Source organism: Miniopterus natalensis, chromosome X (genome assembly GCF_054644295.1).
Source record: "Miniopterus natalensis isolate mMinNat1 chromosome X, mMinNat1.hap1, whole genome shotgun sequence".
NCBI classification, from domain to species: Eukaryota; Metazoa; Chordata; class Mammalia; order Chiroptera; family Miniopteridae; genus Miniopterus; species Miniopterus natalensis.
The window spans coordinates 50,831,741-50,845,759 of record NC_142103.1 but is presented as its reverse complement, the minus strand read 5'-3'; the positions used below and the strand labels follow the sequence as shown (position 1 = coordinate 50,845,759).

The following is a 14,019-nucleotide window of genomic DNA, read 5'->3' as shown; positions in this document are numbered from 1 at the left end:
CAATGATGAGAGAGGCACTGATCGGCTGCCTCCTGCACACCTCCTGCACAAGCCCGCAACCTGAGCATGTGCCCCAACTGCGAAACAAACCGCAATCTCCTGGACCCTAGGTCAATGCTCAACCAGTGAGCCACGCCTGGCCAGGCAAGTTGATATTTTTGTTAATAGTAGATAGTTAACTTAGCTGAACTCAAACCCCAAACTGTCTACTCTGTAGTGGAAACAGCTAAAAACTCTGTTCTGTTCTTTTAGCCCTAACTGGACTGCCTGCAATCTGGACTGCACTTGACGGATTCAACCAGAGATATGCTTAGAGTTCCTGCAGATTTTGGAGCTCCCAATCTGTAGTGCTCTTCTAGATGGGATCTCCCCTCTCACTTTACTAAAGATGCCTCGGTCCTCCTAAATTTCTTGATACCCCATCCAATAAAAATGCAGGTTTCTGTCCTAGTTTAAAATGCTACCAATGGAGTTAACTGACAACTTCCCCAAGGAAAAAAAGCCTTAACAACTAGGAATTTGGCCATTGGAATAATCTTCTTCCATGCACTGATACCCCTCCAGTTTATGTCTGCTTTTTGGAAAACTGTCCAGTTCCTTTGTATCACTGCTTTCGGTATTTTGGCCAGAGTTTATAATTGGTATCTGTGGGAGATATCTGTTCATACATACAGAGCTATTCTACCACTACCAGAAGCAGAACTCCCCAGCTAACTACTAAACACACAGAACTGTGACAATACAACTTCGTTCTAAAGATAAAAAGAACTTTAAACAAATATTTAACACTAGTTAGGTTTTTTATTTTGATGGTATGGTTAGCAAATTTAAAACTACGTGGGTACAATGAACACTGAGCAAATGAGGCATATATTGAGTATAATGGGAGCCAGGCTTCTTTCTATTAGAGAAAAAAGTTACAATATGAAAATAAGGAGACTAAAGTCTATGGTATCAAATCAGAATTAAACTATCAATATCAACTCATAAAAATGTAACACATATATTGGCTTTCTCTGTGAAAGGTCCTGGAAGCAGAGACATCTGCTGGCAATGAGTACATCATACACCCTGATCTTGGTTTCTAAAGGCCATATCCAGCTAAAAGGAACTGAAATTCCTTGGAGAAATAACTGATTCCAGGTCTGGGGAAAGAACATTGCAAAGTAAACACTGGACATCTTATGAGGGCAGAAAGTAAAGAAGTACTCAAGGACAATGAAGACTTGTGAAAAGGTCAGCAGGAGCTATACAAAAGGGGTTCCCACTAGCCAATACTGATACCATTTGAGCATTGAAATAACGATAGTAAGAGAATATTCATAAGGGGAAAACCCCTTCCTTACAGTAATATATCAACTAAAACACAGAAGGAATGATAGATTAGAACATCAACATTTTGAACCCATCATTGTAATATACCATTCTGGCAAGAATTATGAATGGATAGTGTGTTAGAAAGAATTTCTGGCCCCAGGATTTCAAATACTCTAATCCCCAGAACCTGTGAATATGAGGAAATATCACTCCCGTGATTGTGCTATGTAAAATGGAACAGTTGACTTTAAAAATGGGAGGTTACTAGAGGGAGGTAAAAGGAAAGGAAACAATCTAATCATGTGAGTCCTTAAAAGCAGAAAAATTTCTCCAGGTGATGGTAAAGGTTAACAGAAGAAGTAAGCAAAAGTTTCAGAGAGATTCAAAACATGAGAAAGACTCAATGTGCTGTTACTGGCTTTGAAGATGGAGGATGCCAAGTGAGAAGAAATGCCAACAGCCTTAAGGAGCTGAAAGAAAGAATCCTAGCCAATAGCCAGCAAGAAATAGGGACCTCAAACATAAAACCACAAGAAACTGAATTCTGCCAACAACCTGAATGAGCACAAAAATGGATTTTTCCACAGAGCCTCCAGAAAGTAATACAGTCTGACACTTTGTCTTTGAACTTGTGATACTCTGAGCAGAGCAGAGCAAAGTCTACTGGACTGTTGATCTACAGTACAGTTATCTACAGTGAGATAATAAATTTGGGTTGTTTTAAGCTGCAAAGTTTGTGGTAACTTGCAATGGAAAACACATTTTATTTCAATTACAGTTTACATTCAATATTATTTTATATTAGATTGAGGTATACAGCATAGTAGTTAGACAATCGTATATTTTACAAAGTGTTCGCCCTGATATTTCCAGTACCAATCTGGCACCATACATAGTTATTACAATATTATTGACTATATTCCCTATGCCATACTTTATATCCCCGGGACAATTTTGTAAGTACCAATTTGTACTTCAATCCCTTCACCTTTTTCACCCAATCTCCAAATGCCCTACCCTCTAGCAACCATAAGTCTGTTCTCTGTATCTATGCTTTTGCTTCTGTAAAAAATCATTTTGTTGATGAAAATACCTATGTAGTTTCAAAATAATCTCCAACAAATGACTTTGTCACAAAGGAATAAGTCATAACTTTATAGTGAATTAATATAGCAAAATCACCATAATCAATAAACCTACGTTAACATCACCAATAAAGAGAAAAATTATATCATTTGCCTTGTGAAATGATGTCCTGACAAGAACATAATACCACTTATGTAGTAATCCTGCCAAAAATAAACAAGTCAAATTTAATTATAACTGATCAGAGAAATCCACACTGAGGGGACAATCGCCAAATGTCATGCTTCGGATAGACAGAGAAATTATCTCAGCTTTTAAAAGATTAAAAGAACAACTCTATGCAATGTGTAATCTTCACCTGGATCCTGGACTTAGGATGGGAGGGCTTACCTGGATCCTGGACTTAGGGTGGGAGGGCTTACCTATAAAATCATTGTTGGGCAATGAATTACAAATAGAGACAGTGGGTTAAATAATAGTACTTATTTAGTTTTACCCATCCATTTACCCTTCCCATTGTTATTCATTACTTCTTGTATTTCGGTATTGATGTTTCAAAATACTTTTCTTCTGATTTAAGAAAACCCTTTAGTATTTCCTCTATTGTAGTTCTGCTGACATCAGGTTCTTGCTTTTTGTCTCTATTCCACCTTCACTTTTTTTTTTAATTCCTCAACAGAGGATGTTTTTATTGATTTTAGAGAGAGAGGAAGGGAGGAGGGAGGGAGAGAGAGAGGAAGGGAGGAGGGAGGAGAAAGGAGGGAGGAGAAAGAGGTGGAGGTGGGAGGTGGGAGGTGGGAGGTGGGAGGTGGGAGGTGGAAGGTGGAGAGGGAGAGGGAGGTGGAGAGGGAGGTGGAGAGGGAGGTGGAGAGGGAGGTGGAGAGGGAGAGGGAGAGGGAGAGGGAGAGGGAGAGGGAGAGGGAGAGGGAGAGGGAGAGGGAGAGGGAGAGGGAGAGGGAGAGGGAGAGGGAGAGGGAGAGGGAGAGGGAGAGGGAGAGGGAGAGGGAGAGGGAGAGGGAGAGGGAGAGGGAGAGGGAGAGGGAGAGGGAGAGGGAGAGGGAGAGGGAGAGGGAGAGGGAGAGGGAGAGGGAGAGGGAGAGGGAGAGGGAGAGAAACATAGATGTGAGAGAGAAACATGGATCCGTTGCCTCCCTTACACACCCTAACCAAGGACTGAACTCGCAACCTGGGTATGTGCCCTGACCAGGAATCAAGCCAGCAACCTTCCAGTGTACAGGACAATGCTCCAACCAACTGAGCTACACTGGCCAGGAACTACCTTCACTTTTGAAAGACATTTTCACTGAACATAAAGTTCTATGTTGGCAATGATTTTCATTTGGGACTTTAAAGAAGTAATTTCCTTCTCATCTAGCTTTGTGTCCTTTCTGTTGTCAAATGAGCTATCAGTGTTATTGCTGTTCCTTTGAAATCAATGACTTTTATCCTCCTACTGCTTATAAGATTTTTCTCTTAGTTTTTGTCCTTTAGGACTTATCATTCAATTATGATATGCCTAGTTGAAGTTTCCCCCCCCCAAATATGTCTTTATTGATTTCAGAGAGAGGAAGGGAGAGGGAGAGAGAGATAGAAACATCAATAATGAGAGAGTCATCCAAGAGCTGCCTCCTGCACGCCCCCTACTGGGGGTCAAGCCCGCAACCCGGGCATGTGCCCCGACCAGGAATCAAACCACAATCTCCTGGATCACAGGCTGATGCTCAACTGCTGAGCCACGCCTGCCTGGTGCCAGCTAAAGCTTTCTTTACCAATCTGCTTGGGATTCATAGTTACATGAATCTATGGGTTGATGTCTTTCATTACTTTTAGAAAATGCTCAACCAGTATCTCTTCACATTCAGCTTCTGACACATTCTACCTCCTTTGTGGAACTCTAATTACACATATGATTGTACTTTTCACTGTGATCTACCTATCTTTCACTTTTTGTACATATTGTGTTTGTGTATGTGCGCACACGTGTATGTGTGTGCATTCAGCTCTCAAAATGTAGCTATCCTTGAAATCCTCGGAAGTGATGGTAATCACAAGATACAGGATACTTTAATAAAGGAGAAAGGAATTTGAGCATCTTTTTATATATCCATTTGCCACTTGTATACCTTCTTAGGAGAAGTGTTCAGGTCCTCTGCCCATTTTTCAATTGGACTTTTTGTATTTTTGTTGTTAAGTTGTATGATTTCTTTATATAATTTGGATATTTACCCCTTGTCGGAGCTGTTGTTTACAAATGTCATCTCCCATTTGGTTGGTTGCTTTTTTGTTTTGTTGATGGATTCTTTGCTGGGTAGAAGCTTTTTAATTTGATATAGTCCCATTCTTGCTTTTTACTGTCCTTGCCTTCAGGGTCAAATTCACAAAATCCTATCTAAGATCAAGTTTTACAAATTTAGTACTTATGTTTTATTCTATGTAATTTATTTTTTTAGGCCTTATATTTTTTATCCATTTTGAGTTAATTTTTGTATATGGGGACAATCAGCAACCTAGTTCATTCTTTTGCATGTGGCTTTCCAATTTTCCCAGCAGTATTTACTGAAGAGACTTTTCTCAACTTCACTAGCTATTAGGGAAATATAAATCAAAACTACAATGAGATACCACCTCACACCTGTTAAAATGTCTATTATCAACAAAACAAGTAATAACAAGTGTTAGAGAGGTGTGGAGAAAAAGAAATTGTCATTCACTGCAGGTGAGAATATAAACTGGTACAGCCACTATGGAAAACAGTATGGTGGTTCCTCAAAAAATTAAGAATAAAGTTACCACATGACCAAGCAAACCCTCACCTGGGTATCAACCCAAAAATTTAAAAACATTTATTGGGAAACGATATATGTACCCCATGTTTATTGCAGCATTATTCATGGTGGCCAGGACATGGAAAAAACCAAAGTGTCCCTCAATAGATGATTGGATAAAGATGATGTGGTACATGTGGACAATGGAATACTACTCAGCCATAAGGAAAGAGGAAACACTATCATTTATGACAACATGGATGGACCTTGAGAATAACATGCTAAGCAAAACAAGTCAGACTAAAAAAGTCAAGAACCGTAAGATTTCACTCATGTGGGATATAAAACTGAAAGCAACAAGTGAACAAACAAGACACAAACAAACAAAAAATTCATAGATATAGACAACATTATGGTAGTTACCAGACAGAATGGGGGTAGAGGGGTTGTAAAGGGTATTTGAGGTCAAATATATGGTGACTTTGGGTGGTGGGCACACAGTGCAATATACAGATGATGTATCATAGAAGAGTACATTTGAAACCTATGTAATCTTATTAACCAATGTCACCTCAATAAATTTAATAAAAATAATTTTTTAAAAAAAGATCAGATGTTTGCCCGGGCTGGTGTGGCTCAGTGGTTGGAGCATCGGCCCATGCAATGAAGAGTTGCGAGCTTGATTCCTGGTGAAGGGCACATAACTGGGTTACAGGTTCGATCCACAGCCCTGGTGGGGGCTTGTATGGAAGGCAACCAGTAGATGTGTCTCTCTCACATTGATGTTATTCTCTCTCCCTCTCTCCCTCTCTCCCTCCCTTCCTCCCTTCCAACTCTTTCTAAAAAAAAAAAAAAAAAAAAAAATCAATGGAAAAAATATCCTTGGGTGAGGGTTAACAAAAAATATTTTTATAAGATCAGATATTCTCCATAAGATAAAACAAAGTGAAAGGGAGGTAGAAAGGAGGTGTTAAAGTGTTTTTTAATTAAAAACATATGCACCGACTATTCAGGTGAATACCCACAAACAAAAAGGAATATGTGCCATACATACTCAGAAGTAGATTTAATTTACTTTTATTAAATTTAACTTATTAAATTTAAAAGTTTAACTCATAATACATGAATAACAACTAGAATTATATATTTCTGTACTGTTCCCACCTCTTCTAATACTACCTATTTTTCACAGTCAACATTCATCAACCTTTCTATAAGACATTTCCATTCGACATAAAACTAGAAATACATCCTTCTCTAAGCACCTACAACCATAAAACCTTACATTTTCACTTATCTAAATTAAGGTCTCCAATATGATATTAGCTAAATACTAGATACATAAAGGATATTAAAGCCTTTTAATAGATGCTCCCCCCACAAAAAAAATGGAATATAGCCTAGAAGATATTGCACATTCTTTTTCAATTTACCTGTGCTTTGGTTCATCATAAGTCTTGGAGGAGAATTTGTTTCTTCAGATTCTTCTGATGAATGTGCCAGAAAGTCATGAAGTTTCTGCACCAATGTATTCAACTTGCTTTCACTATCAAAACAAAATTTAAAGAATTTCCTTCATTAGCCTACCATGCATTTAATTAAATGCAAAATTCTAACAAACTGAAACTATATCTGTACCATAAGTGGGGTCTGAAAGCGTGCATATTCAAAATAAAATGTGAGGGAAATAAATTTTCTTTATTTCTCTGAGGATACAAAAACATGAGTAACACAACCTACCTGTACAGTTACCTAGGATCAAAATATTATTTACGTAAAATGCTGATATTATGAGATTTTGCTTTATATCATTTAAAATACTAATTCAGTAATTTATCAAATATACTTACTGAGCACTTACTCTCTGGAAGGCTTCAGTAGTCTTTTTGTTCATTACTCTATCTGCTGCTTGGCACAGAATAATTGAATAAATGACTGGCACGGGGATAAATAAAACATAGAAGAGGACTTAGAAGAGCTCAGAGATTCCCAGGGAAATATTTATGTAACTAAATTATTATAGCATATCCTGTAAAGTTATATAACAGGTATAGCTGTAACCCAATAGGGACATAAAAAGTTAAAAGTTTCAAAGGCAGAAAATAAACATATATCCTATTTCTAATAAAAGATTTCCTAAATTTAAAAGCAAGAACGAAAATAGATAAAACTGACTTCATCCAAACTCAAAACTTTTGTGTATCAAAAGATACCATCAAGAAAGTGAAAAGAGCCCTAGCAAGTTTTGCCCAGGGGTTAGAGCGTCAGCCCATCGGCTGAAGGGTCCAGTGTTCGATTCTGGCCAAAGGCACGTACCTTGGTTGCAGCCTCAATCCCCAGCCACGGTTTGCCTGTGTGTGGGAGGCAACCAGTGTGTCTCTCTCATATCAACGTTTCTCTCTATCTCTCTCTCTCCCTTCCACTCTCTCTGAAAAGCAATGAAAAAAATATCCTCCAGTGAGGATTAAAAAAAAAGAAAGTGAAAAGACAACCAACACAACTGGACAAAACTTTTCAAGTAATATATCTGAAAAGGTATTAATAACCCTATTTTCATATATATCCTTTTAAAGTTGTAATAATACAAAGGATTCTTACAATTAAATAATAAAATGACAAACCATCAATTTAAAAATTGGCAAAGGACTTAGGTTACCTTTCCCTCAAAGATATACAAATGGACAACAAGCACATGATAAATACTCAAGATTACTAGTCATTAGGAAAATGCATATGAAAACAAAGAGATATTATTTTACAATCATTTGAATGGATGTAATAACTTTTAAAATGAAAAATAAAGGTTGGGATGAAAACTGACACTGCTCCAATCAGTAACTGCTTCATCGGTCAAGTTCCAGAGCAGAGTTCCCAGCCTATTCGTGGACATGTAGAATGACAGTGGATTTAGTGAAAGCTACACTGACACACTCCCAGTACCAAACTGGAATTACAACTAAAACATAGAAATATCACCCTGAATAATGAACTACAACTGAAGATGAACTGGAAAACACCCTCATAACCAAGGACTTAAAGTGGAGACTGCATACAGACAGGCAGGAAGTGCAGAGGTGCGAGAGAGCTGGCTAGGCTCCCCCAGCCAGCAGCTGAAGACCCAAAGGAATACCTCAGCTGTGGGGTTTTCCCACTGAGAAGTCTGGGGCCTAAACCCCAAGCTGCACTTCCTAGCCCAGAGCACCACAACTAACAAAGGTCCCCTAGCTGTGAAAGGCAGCGGGGTTTCTATCTGCCAGGGAGAGGGGGCTGGAAATGCAGGCACCCTCTTAAAGGTCGAAGACACGAAGTTTTCTGTGCAGCCACTCACCTTGGGCTCTGGCAGAGGGAAGGCAGAGTGGACTAGAGCTGTTTGAAGAGAATTTTGGGGGGGCTAGTTGAGGGAACAGAGTTCAGAGGGCACCCATCTGGATTCCTGTGCTGAGTCATTCCCCCATACTGCAGACGACCTCTTTCTCAAGCAGATATTTACCATCCATGCAGCTCTTACCTGGAGGGGAAGTAATTGCCCCACCCTGCTGGAAAACCTCACACCCACCTGTAGAGTTTCTACAGCCTGAGGCTCATTAAGAGACTGAATAACAGCCTCTGGGTGCTTTAATTCTACGTCTGATTTGCTTCTGGATCCTGGGCTTGGAAAAGCAGACCTTGTTACACATCTTGATCCTTTCCAAACACACCCAACCCTAGCAGAGGTAACCACAATCTGTGGGGTACGGAAAACTTCAAAGAGGGTACTCAAGGTCAGTTACAAACAGCATCTGACATTGGCCTTCACTGGAGACCATCCAAAAGACTGAGAGTCCTAGCAGATCTACCTAATTCATAGAAACAATTAAAAACAGACAGCAAAAATGGGGAGGCAAAAAAACAAGCCCCAAATGAAAGAACAAAAGAAGTCTCCAGAAGAAGAGCTAAATGAAATGGAGATAAGCAATCTATCAGATATATAGTTCAGAATACTGATCATAAGGATGCTCAACAGCATGAGAAAATAAATGGAAACTATGAAGGAAATTAAGAAAGACAATGTAAAAATTAAAAAGAAAAACACTAGAAGGAATGAACAGCACATTAGCAGAAGCTGAGGATCACATCAGCAAATTAGAAGACAGGGTAGAAAAAATTACTCAGAGAACCAAAAGAAAAAATAATTAAAAAACAGGAGGACAGTTTAAGGGAGCTGTAGGACAACATGATACAGAACAATACTCGCCTCATAGGAGTACCAGAAGATCTAGAAAGTAGGCAAGGGTTAGAGAACCTGTTTGAAGAAATAATGGCAGAAAGCTTCCGTCACCTGGTCAAGGAAAATGTCACATAAGTTCATGAGGCACAGAGAGTCCCAAGCATGAAGCACCCAAAGAGACCCATGCCCAGATACATCATCATTAAAATGTCAAAAATTCAAGACAACGAGAGAATCTTAAAGGCAGCAAGACAAAAACAATCTGTTACTTACAAAGGAGCTCCCATAAGGCAGTCAGCTGATTTCTCATCATAAACTCTACAGGCCAGAAGGGAATGGCATGACGTATTCAAGGTAATGCAAAACAAGGACCTGAAACCAAGATTGCTCTATCCAGCAAGGTTATCATTCAAAATAGATGGTGAAATAAAAAGCTTCCCAGACAAAAACAGACTAAAGGAGTTTGTCACCACCAAACCAGAATTACAAGAAATGTTAAAGGGACTGCTGAAAAAGAAGCTGAAATAGAGAATGAGAAACATAGGCATAAAGAAATAAAATGGTAATAGATAAGTACCTATCAATAATAACCTTAAGTATAAATGGATTAAATGTTCCAATCAAAAGACATAGGGTAGCTGAATGGATAAGAAAACAAGACTGAAATACAGACTGTCTACAAGAGACCCACCTCAGAACAAAAGACTCACATAGGCTGGAAAAAGAAAAAATATCTTCTGGGGGACTTTAAGGGAGCGATCGACAGCACTACAGTCATACTAGGGGGCTTTAACACCCCACTGACTTCATTGGATAGGTCTTCCAGACAAAAAATCAACAAGGAAACAGTGGCCCTAAATGACACACTAGATCAGATGGATTTAATTGACATTTACAGAACATTCTACCTGCAGAATATACATTCTTCTCAAGTACACCTGGGACATTCTAAAAGACAGACCACATGTTAGGACACAAAACAAGTCTCTACAACCTCAAAAAGACTGAAACCATATCAAGCATCTTCTCGGACATTTACACCATGGAATACTATACAGCTGTGAAAAAGGATCATTTAAACTATGAGACAGCATGGTGGGACCTGGAGAGTATTATGCTAAGCAAAATAAGCCAATCAGCGAAAGATAAGTGTCACATGATCTCACTCATATGTGGAATCTAATGAACAAAATAAACTGATGAACAAAATAGATCCAGAGACCCAGAAGCATGGAACAGACTGACGAATCTCAGAAGGAAGGCGGGGGCAGGGGATGGATGAGGACAGATTAACCTAAGAACTTATATGCATATATGCATAACCCCTAGACACAGACAATAGTGGGGTGAAGGTCTGGGGGGAGGGGTACAGGATAGAGGGGATCAATGGGGGAAAAACGGGGGCATTTGTAATACTTTCACCAATAAAGATAAGATTTTTTAAAGAAATGTAATTATTACTCAAAAAAAAATGTTCACAAGGATGTAGGGAATTCTAAACCCATACACCTTGGTGGTAGGAATGTAAAATGATGTAGTTGGCATGAAAAACAATTTACTAGGAACTGAAAAAGTTAAACCTTGAGTTACTAAAGGACCCAGAATTTCACTCCTAGATATATACCCAAGAGAATGAAAATATATGCCCACAGACAAAAATTGTACAAGCACCAATATTTGTAATAGCCAAGAAGTAGAAAGTACCCAAATGTCCATCAACTGATGAATAAATAATAGATTATACCCCAATAAAAAGAAATAAAATACTACTCATCCATGATAAAACATGTATTACTCTTGGAAACATTATGCTAAAGGCAAACACAAAACACTACACATTGGGTGCTTCCATTTACATATATGAAATGTCCAGAATAGGCAAATCCATAGAGACAGAAAGTAGATGAGTGATTGATGAGGTATGGGCTACCTTTGAGGGCAATGATTATGTTCTAGAATCAGAAAGTGATGACAGCTGTAAAATTTGTGAAAAAAAAAAAAAAAACACCAAAAAAACTAAATTGTATGCTACAATGGTTTAAATGGTGAATTTTATGTGAATTTTATCTCAATAAAAAAGGCAAGAAAAAAGAGATTCAAAAATATACAGATGTATTTACATAACAATAAAACGTGTGCAGCATCTTCAAAAAAATAAATAAAATTTAAAAGGCAAACTAACTTGAAAATAGAGATAAACATATTTACTAAAAAAAGAAATCCAAAATTCCTAGTAGCTGAATTAATAAAAAACTGAAACAAAATTTTTTTTAAGGGGAGTAAAATTAGGTAACAAAAAAAATTGGGAGAAAAAGCATTCTAACCTCATTAATAATAAACAGAATGCACATTATAACACTGTGAATCAGGTAAAAGCTGTCAGGCCTTCCAGGGCGAGGCACCACCCCCATTCAAGCAGAGTATTGGGCCCCCAAGGCCAGTGGACCCTCTGCACCCCTTTCCTATTTTTGGTCAGGAAAAAAACAGGGTATTTAGGGAAAGAAAGAAAAATGAGATAACAGACATACTGCAACTAGAGATCCTGTGTGGGATTTTGGTTGTTTTGTTTAAGTAAAGAGAATTGTTCTACAAAATTTTGAAACAAATTTGTCTCTAGAATATGGGTACCAAAAGGGTAGGATTTCTACTTTCTACTATAACCTTCCTTTGGAAAAGAGTCAGATGTGTAAGAAAGAAAACTGTCAAATCATTTGGTACCCTTAAACTGAAATTAGGAAATGAAACCAGAATATGTAACATGTCAACCCACAGCACACAGAATTCCTTGTAACCAAAATTCTAAAATAAGCATGAATTATGTCATTCTACATCTTATCCCATCAATAAGTTATCAAGAGCAAAAAGTTGTTCATTAGAAATGAAAGGAGTACAGTAAATCAGCAAAATGATGACTATCCCACTCATTCCTAGAACTCAGAGCAATCCAACCACAAAGCTAGCTTAGCTATCACATGAATTCATGCTGTAGCCTGCCAAGGTCAGGACTATGGATAAATCAATGCAGACCATTATTAGTACTACCACACACAAAAATAAAAACAGTGCAATCAGTAGAACTTCTTTCCTCTGTGAAAGATAGACTGGATAAAAAAAATAACAGAAAGAAAGACTTTTAGGCATAAATATGTTTGTACTATATTATAAATTATGATAACAAGTAGAAGTCCAATGGTGAAAAAAACTCTGATACTTAAAAATTTTTTCTCATTCATTTGAAAAATCTGAGGGTGGATATGATTTTTGGAAATAGCCAAATATGTAGAGTCAAATATGGTGAATAATACAAGATTATCAAGTTGGGTAAAATCAGTTTATGACAAAATCCAAAGTATTCCTGAAAATTTTTTTTGCATAACTTCTAAGTTGGTCACAAAAAGAGAGTTCTCAAATAACATCATCATCGCCATCACTATGGCCTCCCAGGGTGACTACTTAAAATGGAAATACTCATTTGCATATAAAAGCTCTGATTTCAGTTAAAAATCTGCTTCATTTCTAGTCTCACACATTAGAGATGGTCCTTAGAATTGTTTAAGTCTTATTTGTGAAAACAGTATTTTAAACACACCAAACAAACTGTATAAAAGGTAGCACTTAGTAATCCTTTTGTAAACTGAAGAATCTTTTTCTAAAGCAAAACTGCACACATTAAGTGGTCAGTTTTACAACTGTGAAGTATTAGAAGTTATTTTTTTAATCCAGATATGGCTGTCACTCTCTTCCTCCCCTCTATCAAAATGTGAAGCTGACTCAACCGGTACTATATATTACTTAACTCTAGGTTCTAGGTAAAAATTCTTAAAATGATCTTTTTAAGAGTGGTTAAAAATCTCCATTGAAGAACATATTCAGCATTCATGCTCTGGGCTGCACAATTAAAACATGGGCTCAATGCAGATGACCTGCGAGATCTGATCTGCCTATTTAACAAAAAGATCCCCCAAAAAATCTAAATTCCTAATGTAAGCAAGCTAGCCATATCATAAATGACTAAATTTCAGACAAGTTTTGAGCCCTAAAGTCAATGTTTTTAACTATGGGTGATGTTCTCTCCCTTGAATAATTTACTGCTTTATATTTTTTCTATTTTCATGAGGAATTGTGGAGTCCCAAAAATTATTAGTGTTACACCTTTTTGCAGTATTATTTTGGAGAATTATATGCGTAGAGGAACTAGCCTTTTTTTAATTAAACTTTTCATTTTGAGATAACTGTAGGTTCACACGCAGTTGCAGAATTATCCTGTGTTTCTGTTAACCCCATTTTCCATATGGTAACATCTAACAAAACTATTTTTCATTTTCACCCATGCATCTGCCTGCTACCATAGATGGGCTGCTATCTTTATGACATAGCAATAAACCACACAAGAGTCTCTAAAACTTGGCTATATAATCATGAATATATTGACCAAAATGTTGTTTTTATTTTTAAAATGGTAATTAATTAAAAATTTTTGTTCATTTCCTGATTGTTTAAAATGGCATATTATAATTCAGATTTGAAAAGACAAGTAAATTATCTCTGTTCGTAGATGATATATTAAAGATATCCCAAAAAAGTCTGTTAATAAACTAATTCAGTAAAGTTGGTGGGTACAAAATCAACATGTAAAAATCAGTT

General features: G+C 37.4%; 1 protein-coding gene across 8 annotated transcripts in view; it reads right to left on the bottom strand.

Annotated features, from left to right (window-relative positions):
- The window catches only part of ATRX (ATRX chromatin remodeler), a 263,885-nt gene that overhangs the window by 202,973 nt on the left and 46,893 nt on the right, over positions 1–14,019 (bottom strand). For 3 of the 8 annotated variants that reach the window (XM_016207256.2, XM_016207254.2, XM_016207259.2), the window contains exons 1-2: positions 7,019–7,506; positions 6,602–6,714 (exon numbers count right to left, since the gene is read on the bottom strand). In XM_016207256.2, the coding sequence (XP_016062742.2) occupies positions 6,602–6,714; positions 7,019–7,062 (157 nt within the window). In that variant the 5' untranslated portion in view covers positions 7,063–7,506. Of the gene's footprint in view, positions 1–6,601; positions 6,715–7,018; positions 7,507–14,019 lie in introns of those variants that run through there. The other 5 variants (XM_087813462.1, XM_016207255.2, XM_087813461.1 and 2 more) reach the window with 2 other exon arrangements.